This window comes from Copadichromis virginalis, linkage group LG15, assembly GCF_057382275.1.
Source record: "Copadichromis virginalis isolate Kocher_CV1m ecotype Utaka linkage group LG15, C_Virginalis_male_GT1.1, whole genome shotgun sequence".
NCBI lineage: Eukaryota > Metazoa > Chordata > Actinopteri > Cichliformes > Cichlidae > Copadichromis > Copadichromis virginalis.
In genome coordinates, this window is record NC_140632.1 from 24309879 (window position 1) to 24335207 (window position 25329).

At 41.2% G+C, this 25329-nt stretch overlaps 1 protein-coding gene and 1 long non-coding RNA gene across 2 annotated transcripts in view; one reads left to right on the forward strand and one right to left on the reverse strand.

The window, feature by feature from the left end:
* The window catches only part of col12a1b (collagen, type XII, alpha 1b), a 152607-nt gene that overhangs the window by 82872 nt on the left and 44406 nt on the right, over window positions 1–25329 (forward strand). Inside the window, exons 41-52 of the mRNA XM_085432637.1 lie at window positions 1791–1930; window positions 2860–2989; window positions 3587–3726; window positions 4123–4252; window positions 9078–9220; window positions 14385–14514; window positions 16181–16323; window positions 18196–18325; window positions 20812–20931; window positions 21081–21227; window positions 21877–21993; window positions 24252–24404. Coding sequence (XP_085288763.1) covers window positions 1791–1930; window positions 2860–2989; window positions 3587–3726; window positions 4123–4252; window positions 9078–9220; window positions 14385–14514; window positions 16181–16323; window positions 18196–18325; window positions 20812–20931; window positions 21081–21227; window positions 21877–21993; window positions 24252–24404 — 1623 coding nt within the window. The remainder of the gene's footprint in view (window positions 1–1790; window positions 1931–2859; window positions 2990–3586; window positions 3727–4122; window positions 4253–9077; window positions 9221–14384; window positions 14515–16180; window positions 16324–18195; window positions 18326–20811; window positions 20932–21080; window positions 21228–21876; window positions 21994–24251; window positions 24405–25329) is intronic.
* On the reverse strand, window positions 1814–5376 carry LOC146692527 (uncharacterized). The gene is made up of 3 exons (XR_014915227.1): window positions 5250–5376; window positions 3585–3752; window positions 1814–1910 (listed from the first exon to the last, which is right to left on the reverse strand). It is a non-coding gene; the product is annotated as an uncharacterized LOC146692527 (long non-coding RNA).

A 25329-nucleotide genomic window follows, 5' to 3' on the forward strand; every position in this document is an offset into this window, starting at 1 on the left:
TTCAGACAGACAGACAGACAGACAGGACCAAAAAGGAACAGTGGGATTTTCTTAAACCACAGAGTGTGTAAAAGATGGCATTACCTGAAGGTTTTAGTCCTGGCATTTTAAATCCTCAGTGTTAGCAGTGTTTGCAGGCAGTGAGCACGTCACAGTCAGACCTGGAGGAAATGATGACCTCGAGGCTTCTGAACAGGACTTCACAACCAATGGGTGATGTCACTACATCCAATTTTTATAGACGTTTCAGGATTTCTGTCGTTTTAGACAGATGTGGGGAAATTCGATTGCAGAGGAAATCACATGACATTTCTTTGCACCAACATGGAACCACTACATCAACATAAAACACACTTACAGACGTTTATTGCACCGTAGGAAGGTTTTGGCCTGTCCACCTGGGCAACCGTTGATGGCATGAGAATCAAAAGGCAGTTTTTTTTATTAGCCATTTCCACTTAGGCCCCGCCCTTTCTGAGTATTTCCCCAGCGATCCCACATGTTTTCATATTCACCATCCAGCAGCGGTTATGCAGTTATTAGTTTGGACTGCTTTGATAATCTGTCCCTGATGGTGCGTTCGAGAGCCCTCTCCAAAGAACGCGTGTTTTATTGCATCTATAAAATTGATTCTTTTCGTGCTATTGTTTGCAAGACTTATTTATTTACGGGATCTTTGTCTGTATTTGAACTTTTTTTTTATTACAGCGCAGCACATGACGGAAACACTCACAGACACCGGGGAGGTCATTTTTACAGAGACAGAAAAAAACAGAAAATGAATGAAAAGTAAAACAATATGCTACTGCTGCCCATCTCTCCATAAGTAACATCTCCACTACATCGCCTGTGTCGTGTCTTTGGACTGACACACTGGGTTTCCCATCATCATATATGAGTTTTTCCTCTGTTTTTGTGGGTTTACCACACTTTTCACTACACAGTAAGACCAAATGAATCACAGCCAGTGAAGACAGATGACAGTTTTGTCAAATATGCGATCATCATCTTCTGCATTTCTCAGAAGTTTATTTTGTCTTCTGTTAAAAATCTTTTCTTGTTGTATCACTAGAGGTCGATGTTTTGACCACACATAAACTTGATTGATGCTTTCTAGCAGAAAGTCTTTACAGATAAGCTTGAGGTACTTCCTTCGATTTCTATCTGTCCTGCATTACCAGAACCATCTGACACTTACAGCCAGAGTCATGAAGAGTAAGCTGACTCATAGCACACACCACCAACTAAAAGTGCTTTTATTTAAGTGTTCTTTCCAATAATGTCCTTTTTTTAAACCATCATTTTTACCAGCTGTGTGGAAAACCTGCCAGCAATGTAAGGTTTGCAGTCAAATCATGAGAAAAACCACCTTAAAGGTCTGATGTTTTCAGCCAGACAGCAAGAAAATAGTTCCTGTTTATATGAACGCTTGTGGCTTGCAAATGAATGCCAGAAAGTTTAGGCAACCTCCCTGAGTCTGACACATCTGGACACTCCTGATGTGGCAAACGCATCCATCTGGAGCACCCTGCAGGATAAAACAAACGCTAAGGGTTATTTGCAGCAGTTATTTAAACTTTTTTTTTATTGGAGGAATTCTTTAATGTCTAAAAAACAGTTTAATAGGGTTTCTTTATGGAATACCAGAAAGTTTAGACAGGCACAGGAAGGAAAGAAGACTCCTCTGTGACTGACAGCCTCCCCGGCTTTGGAACATCTGGTCTGTCCTGATGAGGTGAACTCCACCCGCCCGCATCGTGTCAGGCTGTGATGTGTCCCGTCTGTTTCAGAGGCTCTGGGCGGAGTGAAGAATCTCCAGGTGACCGACCCCACCGTCAACTCACTGAGGGTCCGCTGGGACCCGGCTGAGGGCGACGTCAGACAGTACCAGATCATCTACGTCCCCGCCGCTGGAGGACAGGAGAGCGTGGTAAGCTTTTACTGACCTCATAATCCTATCAAAGAAGGCAGGTCCGGTTTTCATAAATGTTAGCAGCTGCAGGTTTTTCAATTATTTCTGTTATAAATGTCAAACCTGTTATGATGAAAGATGAATCAAATTTGACTAAATTCAGCTGAGTTCAGACTTTTCTCGGGAGCACACGAGTGCATCAAAGCCTTATAGCATCTTCCTTTCATGACACAGAAAACACAATCAGAATTCTCACTGGGAGCACAAATTAAAACGCCACAGGATATTTTATGTGCCGCTAATCACTTAATTCTTCTATAGTTTTATAGCGTCTTTGTTTGCGAGTTGATGCCTAGAACATTAGCAGAGAATGAGAGACTGCGACGAGCTGACGTGAGCAAACAGTTCAAGTTAGTTTATCCAAACCCGTAAAACCGTCGAAGTGCGTGTTTCTGTTTGGGGTTTTTAATTTTTACAGTACTAGAATAAATGATGCTAGTTTCATTCTCACGCTACGTGTGAGCTGATTTCAAGAGTTCTGGGAAAATTTAAACAAATGAGTAAGTGGAGACAGAGAAGAGCTGATCATCAGGGAGCCTGTTCACTTCCTGTTAATCCAGCTGTGCTGACCTCTACATCTCGGAGTGAGGTGGCCAAAGAGGATAAAAATAAGAAAGAAACCTGACTAATAAAAATGTTCAAAGGCACCCATGTGAAGAAGAAGTGTCTAAAACCAGAAATGGAGACAATGACTGGCCCCAAACATCTGTTAGTGAGATGACCAGGAAGCTGAGTTACAGCCAAACACAGACAAGAGCAGAAGGCTTAATCCTTGCCTTGATTCAAAATCTGAGATCATTTTCTCACCTCCAGCTAGTGAGATAAATAAATTCCATTAAAGTCACCCATCCGTGGCTGATATTTGCTTATTAATTTTCCCTTCACAGACTCAGGTGTCTGGGATTACGACCAACACAGTGCTGAGAGAGCTGCGTCCAGATACTGAGTACAAAGTGACACTGGTTCCCATTTACCCCGACACGGAGGGAAAACGAGCATCGGAGAACGGGAAGACCAGTGAGTGCATCAAATTCTCTTTCTGGGATTCACGAGGCTGCGACTCAAAAATCCACAGACTTGATACAGGAGTTACTTTTTTCCACAAAACTACACTCACCAACTATATTTTGCAGTAGAAATTATGAATCTATCCATAAAAAGAGCCTTATGGTCATGACAGGATGCAAACCTTAAAGGTGCGCTGTAATGTAAGCTGGCTGCACACCTTTTTGGGAGGTGGATAAAGATGAAAGAAAGAAAGTAGTTCCTTTATAAAACCTTTCACAGATACGTTTTAGATTTTTTTTAAATAACTGGATAATGATTTCTGAAAAAAAAAAAAAGACTTTCAAGTGTAATTTTTAGATTTTTTGGGTGCTTTGAACACCAGAAGTTTAGTGTAGAGAAGACAAACATCCCAAACCAAAACTACTCTGTAAGAGTAGATATACTGGCCAGAGGAGAACACTCAGCTTTAATATATCAAGAACCAACATGGCAGTTGCAGGAGGTTTAGCTAAAGAGGTATATGAAACTCAGCAGATGTTGCTTCTCTGTGACATTTGACACTCGAGGAAACTGGTCTGAAATGTAACCACCATGTTGTGCTCACAGAGGCTCTGGGCGGAGTGAAGAACCTCCAGGTCACTGATCCCACCACCAGCTCCCTGAAGGTGCGCTGGGAACCGGCGGAGGGCAACGTCCGGCAGTACCGCATCTTCTACGTGCCCGCGTCCGGAGGCGCCGAGGACATGGTTAGAGATCAAACTGACTTCCTGTCCTGTCATGTGTCACAAAGGAAAACTGGGCATTAGCTCAGACAGGCAAAGCAGATTCACATCAGCTCATCAGATGCCTTTTTCTGCATATCAGGAATTATTTAATCTGCTTTAACTTGCCCAAATCTGCAAGCTGCCTTGTAGCCCACCTACACTTCGGCATTTGCTTTTAATGCTGTTTCTGATTCAACCAGTGTCATGTTTCTCATCACTCTGCATGTTCTGTACAAGGGGTCCAGCTAGTTTTTCACCAAAGTCTAATTTTCCTGTTTCTGTGGATGATTACTGCAGAATCAGTGCCAGAATGATCCTCCTCAGATCCGCCACTTCTGCTTTCTTTTGACTGACAGCTGTGTTTCTGTGTACGAACAGGAGCAGGTGTCCGGCGGCACCACCAACACCATCCTAAGGAACCTGCTATCAGACACTCCTTACACTGTGACCGTGGTCCCAGTTTACCCCGAAGGAGAAGGTCTCCGCCAGTCAGACAAGGGAAAGACACGTAAGTTGTCAGAACGAGAGCATTTACAGGTGCACTGCCGCCCTGCCTGTGATCAGATTTTTGAATTATCTGCAGTAAACATTACACACTACTAAGAAACAGAACAGATGTCATTCAAAGTGGCAGTGCTGCAGCTCCAGATGTTGCTGTTTGACAGACACGTCAGTCAGAGCAGGCTTTAAAACTTTTCGGGGCGGCCTGGAAGAGACGAGAGAAAATATAAATGTTCCAGAATGATTTTAAACAGGTGCTGCTGCACATTTTTGTAACTAAATACTAAAAATTATGAGGCTGTAAATGAGCACAGTAGGGGCACTTTATAACTGCTGTCGGTATCTCAATGGTCTGGATAAAGAAATGCTCTTCCTTGAAGAGGAAAAAAAGTTGCTTAAAAATGTCAGCATCAGCGAATGTTGGTTTGTAAATTGATCGCAGAAAACTGATCTGAGCCACAGGTCAGAAGCGAATGAGTCGAGCTTTGAAGGTGCAACTTTGACCTGTTGAGAATCTGCACAAGCGATGAAGTCTGAGCTTCACTTGAACAAGATTAAATCTATCACCAGCAGCAAACAAAGGCCAGAGGTCGTGGTTTTAATGGAGAGTTGTCAGTAAACCTTAAGTAGAAACAGAACATTCATGCCTTTGCTGAGATAAATAAAGGATAATATCATCATCTTATTATGTCTCCACTCTAATGCAACCAAGACACAGGTTTAGTGTGTTTGCTGGCCTGCAGTGAACATGAACCCCCTCAACTCACACAAATTACAGCTTCTTTTTAAAGTTTGACACCAGATACATTAACTTTATAGAGAAACCCTATCTTCCAGGTAAACCTTCGTGGAAAAGGTACTGCAATCTGCAGAATTTGCCAGAACCTTTAAATCAGACCCCCACCCCCCACACACACACCTCCTACCTCTGGAGGATTGGATGGAACATAAGAGAAGCTGAAGAAAGTGAATGATAGCAATGAAGAAAACAACTCTAAAACTACCGTTTGAAGAATCTGTCCTCCCAGACTCAGTCCTCCAAGCATTTGCAGAACTGCTGGTTTGTCTGCATCTCTGTGGTTTGATGTCCTGTTGGGTTCCTTGGGTTTGTTTCTGCCCACACGGCATGCCACGCTCTGTCAGCAGAAATGCATCCTGGGGTTTTGACATGTGATGCCACTGGAGTGAGGCATGGAAACAATTCCACAGACGGGTCCAGCAGCCAAACTGGAACTGAATATTTTCTGTCCTGTCAGGATAGTTTTAGGTGGGGGGGTGTTTGCACAACCCTTGTCTAATTTTCGGTGTACATGGTGTTTCATTCGCCGTTTCATTACTTAGAAATGGTGTCGTGTTGAAATCTTGGAATATTTTTCCCTTACCATCCCTCCGCGGTTGGGTTATTATGGTTAGCTGTCACACACACATACTGGTTATGGCAGGCAGAAGTTGGTGACTCAGGTTCAGGTAGGCGACGCTCCTTTTGTTTTACGGGTTGGATTCCCAGAAACCGATCCACAAATACCCGGTTGGACTTTTTTTGTTTGTTAAAGCTGAAATATGAGACAGCAAGGACTAAAAATTTGACAGTTTGGAAGGGTTGTTTAAGTCCTCCGATCATTTACATATCAAGCACTTTATACAGACGTGCTGGCTGCTGCAATAAGCGAACCAGTAGCATCTGCGTGTTGAAACATGACACCACCTCTCTATCACAGCAGCAGCAGTGACACATCGGACCTCAGAGTGAGTCACTATCAGAGAATATGAGCCTGAGGGTGACATTAAACCCCCGCGGAGCCATCATTTTGCGTTTCTACCTTTAAAAGCCAGAGAGCAGTCAAATGCTGGAAGTGGAAGCTAAATTGGCTAGTCATTCATATGTAAAATAGGTTGTTACCTGGGAATTCTGGAGGGAGGGGAGTGGGGGTGTGTGGATGAGGGGGTGGGGGAGCTGCTAAAAGCTGTGAACTTCCCTTTTGTGTTTCATCTTGATGCATTCTCAATCATCCAGGGAAATAAATCTCCAAAAGTCACCAACTTGGAGTGTTTCAGTTTGCCATCTTAGGGAGAAATCAACACACATGGGTGTAGGTCCTTTGTTGCTGAGATTTATTGATGAAAACAGTACAAAAAACCAACCATTTGTACACATATTTACAAATAATAATAAAAAGTGAGTGAGTACATTACAACATTTTCAGCAATCACTCACAATCCTGGCATCCATCACATCCACGCCACACTTTGATTTGTTGTAAAGGGTGACAGTGTTTGGCTTCCTTTTGGTAGTGTTATCAGTCTGAACCACGCTGTGCATGCTGCTAAGAATATAGACTGTCTTCTTCCGTTTGGCTGCATACGCCGTCAGCGTGGCAGCAGAGGTTGAAAACACCTAAGAAATAAGATAAATTGTTATTTCCATAGTTGGTGACAAATGATCCCCACACACTGGAAATTGCAGCGAACTTATCAGTTGTGATTATGCTTTTATTATACCAGTGGTCTGATTGATGCCACAATGGACGACTGATCAATGGTCCATTATGGCATCAATCAACAAAGGACCTACACCCATGTGTGTTGATTTCTCCCTAAGATGGCAAACTGAAACACTCCAAGTTGGTGACTTTTGGAGATTTATTTCCCTGGATGATTGAGAATGCATCAAGATGAAACACAAAAGGGAAGTTCACAGCTTTTAGCAGCTCCCCCACCCCCTCATCCACACACCCCCACTCCCCTCCCTCCAGAATTCCCAGGTAACAACCTAATTTACATATGAATGACTAGCCAATTTAGCTTCCACTTCCAGCATTTGACTGCTCTCCGGCTTTTAAAGGTAGAACGGTAGAAGCCTGGGACTCCAGGTGTTTTAATGAAGTTTTATTACCAGTGTTGGTCCAGTTTTACTGTTTTGCTCCCTGGAGAAATTTGTCATGTTTGGTCTGGACAGAAACAGCAAATTAAATGTTACAGATTACATAATCTCTCTGAAGGACAGAGTAATTTTGTCCCTGGATGACAGACTTTACAGAAAACAATGACTGTGAAGGTTTCACTCTGGAGGTTTTTACCTTATCGAGGAGGAGGCATCTAGTTTTCCTTTTACTGGCTAGAGCTCAAGATACCGGGGGATACACACATCTGGTTTGGTTTAAAAGAGGCTTTTGCATAAATCCAAATCTGTGCTACTTCTCTCTCTACACATAGACATTGTAAACTGACTGTCCTGCAGATTTGTGCTGCACTCAGCATATCATTTCAATCCCGTAGTTTCACAATGATATTAATTCTTGGATTACAGATTCTTTCTTCATAAAAGACATTTTTTGTTGTATTGAACCAGTTTTACCAACAAAGTAAATCACATTCTAAAAATAAACACAAATTAAAACGCGATTAACAGAATTTAGAAATGATTCAAATAACTTAAACGATCCAATTGTTATTATCTTGTTTGATTATGTAAAGGCTACGCTTCAGAGCATTTCACCACATAAGTTATAGTCTTACAGCCCTTTGTGACATGTTTATTTTAGTTTAGTTAGAACACCACAGTCACACAATAACACAAACAGACTAACCGCTAAAGTTAGCCATAAACCAGCAGGTCTGAAAGCCCAATGAAGGGTTTCAGTTTCTAGTCGGAAAACACTTTAAACGTAACTTTGACTTCAACTGATCATTTTTCAGTTTGCTAATGCTAAAGTTGGTTGGAGACCACAGCCCGACCAAAATTATTGTGATTGTGTACAATGAACTATGAGCTCGTTGCCTTTGAAGCGGTTGCTTCAAAGGCAGGCACCAGGTCTTCAACCACTTTGTTCAACCACTTCAACCTCATTGGTTCAGTTCAGTTTTATTTATATAGTACTAAATCACAACAACAGTCACCTAAGAGTGCTTTACATTGTAAGGTAAACACCCTGCAATAATAGAGAGAAAGCCCAACAATCGGATGACTGCCTATGAGGCAACAGTGGGAAGAAAAAACCTCTGGCAGAAACAGACTCATGGAGGAGCGGACATCTGCATCAGGCATCAGTGTGCTATCAGTTTGCAGTTAAACGGAATCAAGTTGGGCATTACATGCAGCCTGTTTTTGATAAATATGGAGGAAATTACAAATCTGTTGCTGTTTACATACACAGAAATTCACAAAAACAAAAATCCAGATTAACTACTTACATTTAAGTAAAGGCATAAAGTACATTTCTGCACAGCGTAGTGTGATTTTCCCCTTCACACCTACCTACAACAGAAAAAGGCAGTATTGAGGGGGCTGGGACTAGAGGTTTCTGCTTATTAGTTTCAGTTTGCAAAATAAGAGTAAAAAGTTCCAACTGGGTTTTAAAGCCACTTGAGACAATGGAAAAGGAAAGATGCTGACGTACCTGCGACATAAAAAAAAACCTACAAGAAACATAAAGATGAAACTCAGAGACCAAAGCCCAAACTATAACATCTGCCTGTTGAAAAGAAGTGAATATAGATGAGTGTGTTTCATCTGCACTTCTAACAGAATACAATAATTTGAAGTTCACTGCATTTTTGAGCTGCTTGAAGAATGTTTTGAAAAAGTTCATTGCTTTTTAACTCTAAACTTAAACCAAGGATCCAATCCTCCCTGTTCTGTTCCGCTCTTCACTTACTGACACTCACATTTCAAGGAATGTAAATCCATTAGTTGTCCCGTTAGTTTTAGGCAATAAAGTAAGATGTACTTGGAACAAGCCCTTAGTTTTGATTTTGTGTTGCTAAGTGAGGAAAACTAACACCTCTCCCTTGTTCTTAACTTCACGTTCTCTTCACCTCTCTCCCGTTTGCAGTTCCACGCATGCCACCCAGGAATATCAAGGTGTACAATCCCACCCCCAACACCCTGAATGTGCGCTGGGAGCCAGCCACGGGCCAGGTTCAGCAGTACCGGGTGGCTTACGCCCCCCTGACCGGTGCAAGCCCATCTGAGTCGGTGAGTAGCTTTCTGCAGTTAAAACACAAACTGTCATTAGCAGCAGAATTCTCCTTGAGGGGAGGAAAATCTCTCTGTCTGGTCATGAGGAGTGAAGAATGTGAAGACACAAAAATAACAACCTCTTGTGTGATTTAACAGTCATAAAAGAGTGAGGTTGGATAATATTTTTTCCCAGTTTAAGTCATCACATTCCAAAAGCTGCAGGTCAGCTCTTGTTAGATATGATGTGCCTCGAGGAAATTCTTGAGATAAGTGGAATTACACTGAGAAAATAAATGAATGATCTTATCCTGGGTTTTTTTGTTTGTTTTTAGATAAAGGAGAGATTATGGCTGATAATCATTATCTTCAATATCAACTAATTGGTCAGCTATTTTTATTTTTAATCAATAGTTTATAAAATTGCAAGAAGTATCAGGATTACCCAGAATTCAAGACATCTCTACAGATCATGTTTGTTTTTTTTCCAAAAAGTAGTCCAAAACCAAAATTTAAGGAAATGTAATACATAAAAGCAAATTAAGCTTTATAAATCCAGCGTATATTTATACTTTAGCAGAGGTATGCACACGACACAGTCACAAAAAGACTCGGCTTTACCAACGTGGGTTTGCACTTTCTCTTGCTCTTTCTCTTGATGTATAAGTATAAAGTGTATAAAGTATACATGTATAAAGTAATAATCCAATCATTTTGTGTTTTGCATTTTCCATCATTGGAAAATCAGCTATATTCTCAAGATTTTTGTCTGATTTCTGAACATGCCGTTTTATTTGATAGCTTGTTGACACCAAACCCAAAGTCTCTGACTTCACTTTGGCTTTCTTCTTCTGGAAAATGCCATTCTTGACATTTGACTTGCTGATCTTACTTTGGCTGGCATATCTTTGTGTTAGATGTCAACTAAGGACTTGGGAATTCTTGATCCGACTTTTGTATTATTGTATTTTTGCTGTTCTTACTCGACTTTCTTTGTTTGCACACCTGCAGTGTTTAGTCAAACTCGATTAGTTTTCCCCCTTGGTGTGGTTCATTTGTGCAGATATGAACACGGTAATCACACTTGGGTGTGGTCCAAAACAACCAAGACCACAACCTCCAAAGGGTCTCAGCGCAGGTCCAAATGAACTCCAGAGCTGTAAGTTTATGGTTTCAACGTGACCTGAATCCAAACAAACTACCAGGTGTACGTTCCACGTTTGAGGTAAAAAACTTCCAGTAGATACATGTGTTTTTTCTTCTGAATGTGGCGAGGTAAATATAGATGCGCGGAGGTCTGTACAGCTAGCAATTAGTCAAGAAATAAAACGTAAATTCTCCACTAGTCCACAACACAGCACCTTCTTCCTGTATTTGCTTTTGTTGCTCCTCCCCAGACACATCTGGCCAATAAGCAGACCGAACTTCTCACGTGGGTTGTAGTGATGCATTCAGACTCAGTTGGATTTTTCTCCGTGTGAAAAAGAAACCAAACCATATGGAAAAACTACAAGTTTATAAACTCATCAACTGATTCAAACCAGAGTAAATGAGCCATAGGTGTGAGAACGCACTTAGTTCCCACCTTAAGATCTAGGAAGTCTTGGCTCAGCTCTGGTTTGAGACTTGTTGACTTGACTTGGGACCTCCTTTTCTATCCTTTTTCCTGACCTAGCTCTGGATTTGTTTTGTTGTTGGATCTTAGTGGCCCTGATTTGGTCTTTTACTTGTGACTTGTGGGTCTCTACTTGGGCCTTGTTGTTTTTGACTCAGGGATTTTTCTTCAGAAAGTCTTTTGACCTAAGAGTCTTGACTTGGCTATAAATGCTGGTTCTTGACCTTGTTGTTATTTTTAGCTTGGTACTCAATGTTATTTATTTAGGACATGAATGGAAATCCCTAAACAAGACTTAACTTCTGCTCGTACAAACAAATGTCTTTCACATCACATCACCATACATCTGGCTTTTCTCTAAACTGGACACTATTCCTGTATATTGGATGTGAACTTAATAACCAAAATTATTGTATTTGTTTTTAGTCATTTTGGTAGTTAAGTTATTTTTATCTGTTTTTTCTACATCTGATTAAAAAAAAAGTGAAATCAAAGTGGGAGTGTTGCTTTCATTGGGCCGGTCTGTTTCATGGAAACAACAAGTGGTCTCTTTTGCTCGTTCTTATTTGTTTCACCAAGTGGTGATGTTGCGCAGATGTCTGCACAGCAGTAATTACGGTAATGCTCTTAAATATGGAAATCATGACTTGTCGGCTTTTCATACGTCTCCATCAGCACTGATTTAATGCACCAGTGCAAATGTCTGGGTCTCAGGGAGAGAAAAAAAGAAGCTTTATTTCCCCACAAAAAGTTTGAACTCTATGACTGAAGTTTGGAAACACTGCATGCGGGACGCATCTGTGACTGACGTCACCAACGGCTCCTACGGTCAGAGTTCCTGGGGGCTTTAAGGCTGTAATCTAACAAGGCTGTTTTGATGATTAGAATCAGCTTTGAAGATGCTGTGAAGTTAGTGTTGTGTAGTTTATTATTCCCTGTGGTCTCTGTTTCCTTCTATTTTCACTGTTGTTGTACTTTCATTTAATTAACTTTGATTTTGTTTTGGTCTGAGAGGAAGTTGGTTTGGCCACAGAAAGAAGACACAAAGATGAGTTCAGAAGTACAAAGATTCACAACTCTTTTTAATTCAGTCTAAATTATCGAATTTTACATCACAGATTTGTTATTTCACGCGCTGAAGTGAGTATGTTATCAGTATTATTATTAGAACTGAGAAGCAGAGAAGCTCTTTAACAGTACATTTTATTCTGGTTAAACATCAGTGGTTTGCATTAAACAAGTGCTCTATAGAAGGAAAAAAACAAGATCAAATGTATGTGCATGCTTTAATGTTGTTTCCAGATGTGATTTTTTTTTTTGTCCTCCAAGCACAAATCTAAAGCTGTGGTCAAAACTTCAGTGCTATGGCTGCAGTTTGTTCACATTGAAGAATATCAGTAAGGTCCAGCACTGATGTTAGGTGATAACAGAAGGTCTCACTTCATTTTGAAGGTGCTGGATGACAGCAGCCACCTACACCTGACTGGGAATTAACTGGAAGTGTTTGTTTAAAATATCGGTATGTGCTGTAGCACTATTAATCTAAGAAACACGTCTATTTACCTTTAGGGATCCCAGTATGCGAACCCATTGGCTAGTTTGCTGACTTGGTCTTTGAGGAACTGGTTGTTTAGAGCTCCCTGTTTAGCCAGCAAGTATTCAAGCCAAGATTTCAGTTTCTGTCTGCTGGTCATCATTTAAAAATGCTAATAAATCATCCATCCATTTGGTAAGCACTCATCCAACCTGCTGTTGTAGCTAGAGTCTGTCCTGGCTGTCTTTGAGTACATTCTGGACAGGTCACCAGTCCATTACAGGACTAGCTAATAAAACCTGATAAAGTGGAATCAGATGATGTTCATGCTTCTGAATTGCATTCCTGCAAATCCCATCCCTCCAGACAGAATGTTTAGCTTCATGCTACCAAAGCTTGCACATACGGGTTAATCAGTACATCAAAATTGGAAACCAAAAAGCTTTTGGTACCAAAAATCGTGTTCCTTGACTACAGATTCTGCATATTCATATGAATAAATCTGTTTGTAGAAATTAATGGGATCACGACTGCCTATGAGAGTGCACTAGATGCCTTCCTTAGACATCCTCTAGGACAGGGGTAGGGAACTCCAGGCCTCGAGAGCCAGTGTCCTGCAGGTTTTAGATGTGTCCTTCATCCAATACAGCTGATTTAAATAGCTAAATTAGCTCCTCAACATGTCTTGAAGTTCTCCAGAGGCCTGGTGATGAACTATTCATTTGATTCAGGTGTGGTGACCCAGGGTGAGATCTGACACCTGCAGGACCACGGCTCTCGAGGACTAACGTTCCCTACCCCTGCTCTAGGATGTTATTGGTCATCACTTTGTAGCTGATGATTGGGAGATAACCCTGTACTGTAATTATCTCCCTCATCATATTTTATAAATGGTATAATTCACTCCCACTGGCAATATCTACAGTTGCTTACATGAAAGTTGAGATACGTTTTTATTTGGGACTTTTTTTTTTGCCTGCCATCCTGTTCCCCCTGTCATCTCTATAAGGAGCTCAGTTTCAGTGACATGTTATGATCTCTGGATCAGTAATAATCTCTGCCTGTATAAAAGTAAAATAATTTAAAGCTGGATTAACAACCTTAGCATTGTGAAAGAACATTTAAAAGTTTTTGTTATTAGGTTTTAGCAGTTATATACATACATCAGAATTCAAGCATCAGTAATGACATCCTGGGAAACTTCTTTTCATGGGCTTCGTCTTGAATTACTTACAAATCTATAAATGCCATATCACTCTCTTGTTCAGTTTGCCTCTACTTCTTAAAACAATGAATGCATCCCATTCAAAAGCCCATCAGTTACCCAGAACAACTGCATACTTCGGCCTCATCATTCAGGTTTACTTCAGCCAATGAAGTGCATCCCAGCCCTCGAGAGCAGTACTGCTTTCAGGAAATGACTATAATGTTTTAAAAGGGCCGTGTCCAATCCATTGTCCTCACTTTAGAGTTTACTGGTGGGCTTTAACCCCAGGCTAACAGTTGTGCATGTGTAGGTGTGTGTGTGCTTCCAGTTGCGGGATCTTAGCCACTACATCATTGCTGTGAAACCTATTTCATGGTCCAACATGCCAAAACCTTTCAGCCCAAAACATTTGCTGCAACCAAACCAGTCCCAAGAAGAGGGGGAACTCGAGTCCAAGCAGAAGATATATTTCCCATGATGTAACGGCAGAGACTTTTATGGCCCACAAACCAGCTAAAGAGCTGAGCATAGATGATGTGATAATCCCAGTGACAGTCTGCAGTCACTCGTGTTGTTAGAACACGTCTCCCGCTGACCGATGGTTTGTTTAGCATTTCACCTTCCAAGCCTTTGTTAGTGTTTGAGGAACCTTTTGGCAGAAGAAACCTTGTCGAACACTTGATGCAAGATGAGCACTGAGGTCATTATGTATATTACTCCTGCCAGATCTGTATGTAATGCGTGAAGAGGCTCATTTGAATAGGCAGACCCTCTTTGATGATTATATCAATATATATTTTGACTCCCGCGTTTCTTCTCCAAAAAGGTCCTGGTTTCAGGAAGTATTAACAACGCCTTCCTGGACAACTTGATACCGGATACTCCCTACTCCGTCACTGTCACCGCTCTGTACGCCGACGGCGAGGGATCAGCGGTGAAGGACAATGGCAAAACATGTAAGCACAATGACAATGTCACATTCTGATGGTGTGTAGAATCACATAACTTACTCGCAATAGTTTACATCTGTCGCATGCAGTGATGCAAAACACAATAAGTACAAGTATATTTAAATTTCGGGTTGCTGACTGCACTCCTCTTAGCAAATATTGGATCATATCATTGGTGATGATCGTAAAACTCCGACTATAATGAACAAATGAGCCTTGTATGGAAAATTAATTATTTAATATCTTTTATACAAAACCCAAAAAGACAGAATGTGATAATTTTTTAAATCTCGTAAGCCCATATTTTAACCATAATAGAAAATAGACATATCAGATGCTTAAATTGAGATATTTTACAATTTCATAAAAATCTTTAGCTCATTTAGAACTTTTATGGCAGCAACACATCTGAAAAAAGTTGGGATGGAAAAACAAAAGGCTGGAAAAGTAGGTGGTACTAAGAAGAAACAGCTGCGTGAACATTTTATAGCTCATTGGATTACCTGGAAACAAGTCAGTGATATGACTGGCACCTTAGAGATGCAGAGTAAAGATGGACAAAGTTTAATATGCAAAACTTTAAATTTAGTTTTTCTAATTTCAGTAGTCATGCAACTGGGATATTCTATGCATTCAGGTTTATTAGTCTCCTTTGTCTTTTAGATATTAAAAGCAAACCATGGCATTTAATATAATTTGGTAGGAAACAGACAACTTTACAGAAGCTGTGTTAGCATTAGCCAGCTAACATAGGTACACCCTCACTACCTCCATAGAATAATAGAGGATAAGAAGTCAAATGCTGATATTTAAGTGCACTTGAATAATTGATCATCAGCAAGTGTGAGCACCTCTTTAAAAGCTGAAGTTTTGGCAGGTCTGGAGCATTCAGGTGTGTTAACTCAATGCCACAGTCCTATCAGGGGTGGATGTCCCAGCAAATTCACCCCAGTCTGTCGGGCTAATGCTCGACCCAAACTGCACAATGATCACAAGCATGGAAACAAATGACTGAAAAAAGAAAAGAAATGGCCCAGGCAGAGTCCAGACCTCAACCTGATCAAAGTGCTGTGGTGGGACCTTAAAGAACGCTGTGCATAAACAAATGCTCACAAAAGTCAATAAAGTGAATCAAAGCTGTAAAGAAAAGAGGGCCAGAAGTCCTCAACAATGTTAATGGGTCCAGTTCGTGTGGAAGGGCCTGTACTGATAAAATATATTTTACATTATTGCTGTAAAAAAAACCCCTACTGAATCATGAGGCATACTCAGTTTTTCACAGGTCTGTTATTGTGTTGATTCTCGAGTTTAGTTAAAATGTTTTTTCTTCCCTTTGTCATTTTATTTATTCCTTTCTTTACTCTGAAAAAACAGAAAAAAAAAGTGGGCTTTCAGGGAGGGGCCCTTAAAGAGAAATAATCTAGTATAACTAAATGCCTTCGTGGGCACCATTATATGTAAATGAGGATTCAACTCTGGGTGCAGTAAAGTAAAACTTCAGAACTAGAAGTGGTCATAGAGGTTAAGTGAGTATATGTATATAGTGTAGCTATAGTAGGATTTAAAGCATTATAGAAATCAAATAATCTTTTATTCATGAATTAGAAAAATATATTTCTATTTATACATTAAAAAAAATTCTCCTACACTGCTTCTGTTTGATATGGTGCAGTACCCCGTGCTGGTCCCAGGAACATGCGTGTGTTTGACGCCACCACAAGCACCCTGACCATCGGCTGGGATCACGCTGAAGGGCCCGTAAGACAGTACAAGATCTCCTACGCACCCATGACTGGAGACCCCATCACAGAGTCCGTAAGTGAAATTTTAAGCTCATTGACGTCCACAATATCAAATCATCTCAGATAACATCAACATGTTACTGGTAACAGTGCTAAAGTAGAGCAGTCATCCCAGAGAAGGAGCCAGTCAGTACAAATTTAAAATCAGGCATTAGTGATGGTCACATTTCCAAAATGGTTTAGTGGCCTGTTTGGGGGTAAATATACTTTCCTTCGCACTCTGATTACCTGCCTGTATTGTCTGAAGGAAAGCTGGTCTTACCCTTGCAGAAACTAAACTACGCACACTGATGATAAAATTTTTAAAAACGACCTCAGAGGCTGAGACATTTTGGTGAAGTCATTTCGGAGGAAATGCATCAGACCCACTAACCTCAAGTGTATTTCTTACTCTCTCTTTAACCCATAAAGAGGGATTAATCTCAGGTGGTGATGTGTTTTGTTTTGGATAAACTGGCCGCAAACCCTCGCCATTCACAGCTCGCTGTGACGTCCCCCTCGGACTATGCGGTGAAGTCACATCTCAGGATTCCCTCGCCTCATTCAGGATATAAATCACAGATTAGGGAGACTAATTACAGGCTCAGTTAAACAAACTCTATAATTTGGGGCATAATAGCGTTATTAATAGTTCTGAATAATAAGTTGGAACGATGGTGGAGAGCGGAGACGGCCCAGCTGTGCTTCCCTTCTGCTCGTTAGTCTAACACTTGCTCAGAGTGAGTCAGCTAACTGCACCAGAGGGACGCCGATGAAAGGAGCTCTCCAGATTGGGACTGACCAAAGAGCTCACGACTATTATTTATACCGATGCAAAGTGATCAATTTAGCATCTGTAAATAATGTGGAAGGTTCGTGTTGGTACACAGTTTCTATAATCCCACCGAGAAGCAATTTTCTGCCTCACAAGGCTGAAGAAGTTATTTCCTGTTTATTAGAGAAGTAGTCTTCTAAAATATTAAAGCCTAAAATGTAAAATTGTGCACCACCAACAGTTTTTGTATTTTTCAGGCTCTTCTCTTTATCTTACTGCACAAACCAAATTTATTCGCACTAAAATTTGGAATAAAATTTTACCCAAATTTAACTTTGATTAATTGATTTTAATGACCGTTTCTCATTTAAAATAATATTTGGGTCCTTGATTCAAATTCCAGATGAATCCAAATGGTTTTCTATTATTTTACTTTTATTTAAACAGGGAGCAAAACTCACCACTGAACATGGACTGTATATAAAAGATATAAGGGCACAGCAGTAGGAAGTTGTTTCAGCTTGCATTCTTTATATTGGCCAGCAGGGGGTGATTCCTTTGGTTGCAAAAAGAAGTCCACCCTGGTAAAAGGACTCTTCTTGTCACTTGAAAACTTTCTGATGGGGTTATGGCCTTAATCAGTGCACTTCAGTAAACTGGTTAAGATAGCAAAAAAATAAATAAATAAAAATCTATAAAAAATAGGAAGCAAAATAATCGAGAATTTGACTTCATTGCAAGGAGGATGTGTGGTTTGAGGCATCTTCACTTCACAGTTTATAGTCTCTCTCTGTATATAGCATGACACCCTTTATTCTTAGATCTTTGATTTAGAAAACAGGAAAACTCCCCAAAAACTGAATAAGAGAGAAAAAGGAAGCAGAAATCTCCAAAATCATACATGCACAGACATGTGTGGAAGGAACTCTGTGGAAAGCAGGTGTAGCAGCTTGTCCTGTGACTGGGAGCACTGGGTCAGCTCCGCTCACCAATTACACATACCATGTGCAGCAGATGTGCAGATAGCAAAGCAACTCAGGACGCTCTGGATGCAAATCTTTCCTGACTGATTTATGCTTTTTCTTCTTCGGCTACTGAAAATCTCTGGCTCTGTGCCGTTTGGATCTTCAGACTCTGGTTTTAGGAAACAGAAACAATGCCATGCTTCAGAATCTGCTCCCAGACACCCCATACAACATCACTGTGGAGGCCATCTACGCCGAGGGGCCTGGAGGATCCCTCAACGGGAACGGACGTACAAGTAATAAAAACCTCTTTGACCTCTAGTTTTCTAGCAAAGGCAGCTTTTCAGAAATGTTGGTTTTCTTGTGATATTACACAATCCCTTGCAGCTGTCACAGGGTTTCTGCACATTTGGCGTCATAGCTGGGCCGATTGTAGTAAACAACAGGCTTTCTCAAACTCCTAGAAGGCAAATTTTACCCCTCAGCAGCCATCTTTCAAGTTATTTAAAAGCTTCCAACTAAATTAAAATGGCCTGTATTTGTATAGCGCTTTTCTAGTCCCTAAGGACCCCAAAGCGCTTTACACAACCTGTCATCCACCCATTCACACACACATTCACACACTGGTGATGGCAAGCTACAATGTAGCCACAGCCACCCTGGGGCGCACTGACAGAGGCGAGGCTGCCGGACACTGGCGCCACCGGGCCCTCTGACCACCACCAGTAGGCAACGGGTGAAGTGTCTTGCCCAAGGACACAACGACCGAGACTGTCCAAGCCGGGGCTCGAACCGGCAACCTTCCGATTGCAAGGCGAACTCCCAACTCTCGAGCCACGATCGCCACAATTAGAAATTAAAAAGTAGAGATCCATGACTTTAACTGCAATAGCCAGCAGTATGTAAAAACTCCACGTGTAGAATCAACAGTCAAGTTTGATTTAAACAGAAAGCTCGATATTTAGTTTTTGTTTTACCCAAAATAAAGTTTTTAAATCTTTTCCCTGCAGGTTATTCTGTATGTCTGCTACACATGCTGAAGCCCTACAACATGGCTGTTTCATTAACAGAGCAGATGTAACTACCTGTATCACTTCTACAGTAACAAGTAGATATACCTGCTGCTTGTCTACTGTGTGGAAATGAAGTGATTAGCTCAGATGTTTTCTGTGGCGGCCCCTGATTGGCTCTTTGCGGGCAGAGAGTGGACAGCTTCCATCTTTGGTCTTACAGAGTTCTCCTTAGATATAAATTTTTTAACTTTCTGTCGTTACTTGTATTCAAACCTGAAATAAATCTTGTTTGATTAAGTCTATTAACCATCTATCAGAAAATAGCAAAAAAAAAAAATCCCCCTTTTATATTTCCTACTTTTGATTTTGATATTGACCGTCTGTGGAAGGTAAACCTCACAATCCGCTCCACCAGCATCGTGCTACAAACAATTCTAGTACATTTAGGATGTAATCCAGCACCTCAGCAACTTTTGTGGTGGTTCAGCTTTGAGGCATTGAACCCAGGAGCTTAAACGCAGCGACCGCAGTAGCACTTAGGAGTGAGTTAGAGGAGTAACAGAAAAAATAAATACATTAAGTGCGCGTCAGTTATCTGCATGTGTTAGTGTGAAGAGTTTGGACTCGATCGGCGAACAGTAGGCTTAGTTATACAAACAGCAGACACTCAGAGTGTGTGTGTGTATGTATGTATGTGTGTACCTGTTTCGATATCTTTGTGGGGTCCAAAAATTGGAACATTACTGTGGGGACCAACAGTCACTTGTGAGGACAAAAGTGACAAAAGTAATTTTTGAGACTCAAAATGTGGTTTATTGTCAGGGTTACATTTATTTTATGGTTAGGTTTAGGCTGAGGGTTAGGCATTCATTTTTGATGGTTGGGGTTAGGCTAAGCGGCTAGGGAAGGCATTATGTCAATTGGATGTCCTCACTAAGATATCAAAACGAGAATGTGTGTGTGAGGCTCTTTCAGGCATCCGTCCAATTCTGGACACACACCAACTGGTTTCTTCAACAAGACTAAGACCCAAATCTAAACACCTCTATTACATAGGATGAATCTTATAACCTGACTTAAGGCGGCTCATTCCTGACCGCCAGAAAGGAAGAGGCTGATTTTTATTATTACTGAGAAAATGTCCCCCTTTTTTTTTAACAATGCTCTGTGGTTTAAACAACCTACAGGTATCAAGTTAATGAAAGGCTAGGGGGTTGTTCTAGCGTTTAACAGCAGCGAGAAGACGGCGTGTCAGCTTCCAAACTCTGAGCTCACTGAAAATTTTGCCACAGTAGGTGTAAAACGCTCCCCGGTGTGTGGACGGCTGATATTTACGGTTCAGTTAAAGGAAAGAAAAACAGCCAAAATAAAGTTCTGTGTCATTCAAATGCAAACTACAAATTAGAAGTTCACTAGTGCTTCTGTTTCTGTTTTGTTGCACATGAAGCTGCAGTGGTTTTAGTTTAAAAAGCCAGAAATTCTCCTGCTGCTCTCCCCTCTCTACCCAAACAATAAACCTCCTTTCTGACTTTATGGGGCCATAATTTACTAAATTAGCTTTAAGTTTTATTAAATATGACTTGAAACTTGCGATTCAAGGCTCATCAGGAAAGTTGGAGAGTTTAAGCTGGCTGAGTCACTTTTGCAGTCAGTCTAAGTGGCTAATAGAGGAACTGCAGTTTTTTGGTACTTGCACATTAGCATCATGTTTTAGCCCTGCGTGTTGATGCTTACCATGTCTAAAATTCGATGCCTCCTCTGTGTCAAAGTTGGCATGTTGAGTCCCAGAAACCTTCGGATCTCGGACGAGTGGTACACGCGCTTCAGGGTGGCCTGGGACCCGGTGACTGCACCCATCCAGGGATACCAGCTGATCTACACCCCTGCAGGTGAGCCTTAACAAAACCATTGCGGTTAATCAAACATGTTTCTCTGCACACACATTGTGAATAATGTCTTGGTTCCTAAAAGCTGTCACCTGATTTTTACTTCTCTTCAGTTTCTCACTCACTTCTCATTCTCCGCTCTGTGTTTCCAGGCATGAACCAGCCCATCGACTTCTTCGTTGGAGACGTGAGCTCTTACACTCTGACCAACCTGCAGCCTGGAACCACCTACGACGTCAAAGTGCTGGCACAGTACACCAGCGGCGTGAGCGCGCCGCTCATTGGCCAGGGGACGACACGTACGTACAGGAAGCGTAATTAGACGCACAAACTGCTGATTTATTTCAAATGTCGCTCATAATTGTTTCTTAAAAAACTCACTGGACCTTGGCGTCCTCTTGTTAACCCCTCCTGATTTTTCACGTCCAGTCACTTCTGACACTTTAACTTAGGACCAGAGAGAATCCCAGGATTTATCTGATGTCTTTTCAGTTGCTCAGATTTGTTTCTGGCTGACTGAGATTTGGACTTAAAGGCATGTTCACACCTGTTTACTATTTTGTCTGGTTATATTGGCCTCAGGTGTTTGTTAGTTTTTTTCAAGTTGGCACGATTTGTTTGGACAGTAATTACTCTCAGGTGTGGAACAAAACAGCTACACCAGGAGCCCTGAAAAGAAATGGGCTCATGAAGTGAAATACCAGTCAAGTTTCTCGCTACCTAAAGTTACTCACCTGGTTCCATCAGGCAGTGCAGCTAACAGATTATCAGATGTACTCTTTTTTTGTTTGTTTGTTTTTGTTTTGTTTTGTTTAGCTAAACAGTTCCTGTCTCATAGAGAATCTCTATTTTTCATCAGTTGTTAAAAGAGCTTAAAAAAACATGAATCGTCTGACATATGAACAGCATAAACCTCCACTGTGCTTAAACTCTGATTTTTTTTTTCAGTCTACCTGAACGTAACCAACATTGAGACCTACGCCATCGGCCACGACAAGTTCTGCATCAAGTGGACGCCACACAGAGCGGCCACGTCTTACCGCATTAAACTCAACCCAGCGGACCGTAAGTCACCTCACATCACTTTTTAAATATCATAATCAGCTTTTGTGTGTAATAATAGTAATGTAATAATAATAGCACTTAGACCTTTTCTATGTAAGTCTCTAAATGATCCAAAACCACATGGTTGTGTAACATGTCCTCGGATAGATCACGGAAGAGAACCTGCAGTGATTTTCATCAGAAGTTTCTGATATTTCATTTCTCTGCAGATGCATTAATCTTGTGCTGTGGCTCTATCTGCCAGTGATCCTGATTCAGAGTGACATATTTAAATTGATGCATGTGGTAAAGTGTGCAATAAGCCTCCCATCAGATGTCTGAAAACATATCTGCAGATGAGATCATCTCTGCAGATGCTGCAGAGACTGTTTTGACTCAAACATTTTCTTGTAATTTCCTCCCTGAGGCTGTTTAAGTTCAGGCCTATTTTCGGTTATTGATCAAAAAAGATGCAAGTTTTGGCCGAGACTGAAGGCGCCCGACCACCAAGCTTTAACTCCATCTCTGTTTGCAAAGATTACATCCTTTTCAATGACTTTGGAGTGTCCGAGGTCCATCTGGTTCATACTCGCACGTGGAGATAAAGTATCCATGTTTAAATATCGTTATGGTAGTCATTAGGCGTTCGGGCTGCCAGAACAAACACGGGTCTGTTAGCGTGAGGCAGATGGTGGTTAACCGCTACCATAGGAGCCGTCCCAGTGAGACGCAGCAGACGCTCAAGTCAACAAATCAGTCAACTGTTTGTTCTCAAGTGGAAATGCAAACAGCGGTCGGAGCCAGCAGTGAGATGAGGGGGTGGAAAAACGGTGAGCACGGGTCTTCTGCCTCCATGTTTTAACATCCGTGGTAAGAAGAGGAACATGTGGTTCAGACTCTAGGCTATCTGATATCCTGCTGAATAGTCTGAGGGCTTTTATTTTGCCAACGCACTCTCAGCTCGGACCTGAGTGCATCTTTGCTCCCGATGAAAGAGGGCCACCGTTCTGGAGTCGATCTCTCTGAGAGGTGTGCGTGTTTGCACAAATTAATTTACATGATCGATCACAACTTGTTGATGTTACTGGGCATATTCTGAAGATATCTGCAGCAGCGGAGCTGCGGGGAGCGTTGAATCCGACTTACTTGAAGTGCATTTGGGACAGCAAAACGCCCGTGCGATAAACACGATTTGTTTGTTTGCTCTCGCAGAAGCGCTCAGAGTAAATAAGAAATCTTATTATCAATTTATCAGCAGCCGAGACAAGCAGAGAGATAAACATTTCACTGGAAGGGTCAGGGTGCTCTGTGTGTAAAGTAATCTTTATTTTCTTCGTTTAGCAACAAAAAGTCCACTAAACTACAGACAACAGTCATGAAGTGTGGTTGGTCAGTGACTATGAGGTCACAAATCCTGCAAGGGCTTTCAGGTAGTTTAAGACGTGCTCAAAGAAACCTTTCCTCTTTTGGAAACTTTCTGCAGTCCTCTGAGGCTCACCCACTGTCTTAAGGTCTTAGCTGGAGCCCATCCCAGCTGTCAGTGGGCAAGAGGTGCAATATTAGGATCAATACCAGGGATCAATAAAGTATTCTGATTCTGATTCTGATTAGAAGTGGTAGACTACCCAACATGTATACTAAAATGTACAGGGATATTAATTTGTAAGTGTTGGTGAAGTGATTGGACGAGACTGCCTTTAACATGGAATTGATTTCAAATACAAACACAGATGGTTTAAAATGGAACTAGAGCCATGAAAATGCTGCAGAATAAACCTCCTTTGTCCCTCATGAGGCTGAAACGGACACAAAGAGTGCCAGCGTCACAAGCCAGCAGGCTTTGGTGTTAATTTACAAGCCAGAAACATAAGCACCTGGGGAAGTAATCTTTGACTCATTAGTAATAATTATTAATGCTGTCATACTCAGGAGATGTATGAAGTGAGTAAAAATCTTAGTTTTCTTCACAGGAAAATTTCAACATGATTCAGGGTCCAAACTGTGTAAAAGTCACTGGTGTGTTTTACAAGGGCATGACGATTCAGCCATCTCGAAAAAACTCGTGACTGAAGAACATGAGTCAGTGTTTCCCTCTGACAGGAACTAATCACACTGAGCCCACAGCACCTGGAAATAAACTCTAAATGAGCCGATCGGGAGGTCGAACCTTATTAAACCTCGATGAAACTTTTGAGCACATTCAGAAAAGTCCATCATTTAATTTAAGACCACTCCACTGTACTGTGATGTGTTTACATGTGTTTTTGATTCCTCTGTAGCATCCAGTAAAGGACAGCATGAAATCACCATTCCCGCCGGCCTGCCTCAGTACTGCTTCGACGGACTCTCTCCCGATGCTCTGTACACCGCAACTGTCTTCGTTCAGACGCCAAATCTGGAAGGCCCAGGAGTCAGCACCAAAGCGAGGACCTGTAAGTACTAAGAAAGTTCTGCAGTGAGGAGGAAAACTCTAGAAAATCGAGCGAATTCTGCCCTTAATAAATGCACAAAAACTAGAGTGTGTTTGAAATGTGACCGGTCTGGTTCACTGCTGTGAAAACGTGAAGTGCAGTATTTTAATCAGAGAATCAAACCAGTGGCAGGAGCACAACTATTAAAAGAGAGGTCGGGTATTTATACCTTGTGGGGACATCTACTTGACATAATGCTTTCCCTAGCCCCTTACCCTGGCCATGAAAAATGAATGCCTAAACCTAACTACAACCGAATTGTAACCCTATCACTAAATCCACATTTTGAGTCTCAAAAATGCCTTGAAACTTGTGGGGACCAGGATATTGGTCCCCACAAAGATATGAATACACACTCACAAACACACACATACACACAATACATGAAACAAACATAAAGAAGAGAACAACAGTGTACTGGAGATAATGAGTCAAATTTAAAGTTAAAATATATAAACTTCAAGACAGCGTGGTCTCGGGCCGGAAAACAGGTGTAGTTTAATCAGGCAGAACATCTGAAGCCTTGAGGTCATTTTTAAAATTGCCTTTCTTTCATTGAATGAGACCGCATCCTGAATTTGGGTCAATCTGAGCAGCGCGACAAACAAGAATAACTTCCTGCACTTTAATAATTAAATTAAAGCATCAGGGTTTTTGATCTGGAAATATAATTTCATCAGTTCTTTAAATAGTGATAAAATACTTTGTGGTCCAAATGTCCTGCGAGTGACATTGTCCACTTCAGCTGTCTCAAGTTTTTTATATTGATGTTTTAACTTATTTCTAAAATGCAACAAAAATATTTAACAAATATAAACACTGAATGTAAAGAAGAATGTAAAGTACTGCATGCAGTGCTGCATGTGGCAGTCGTTACATGATTGGC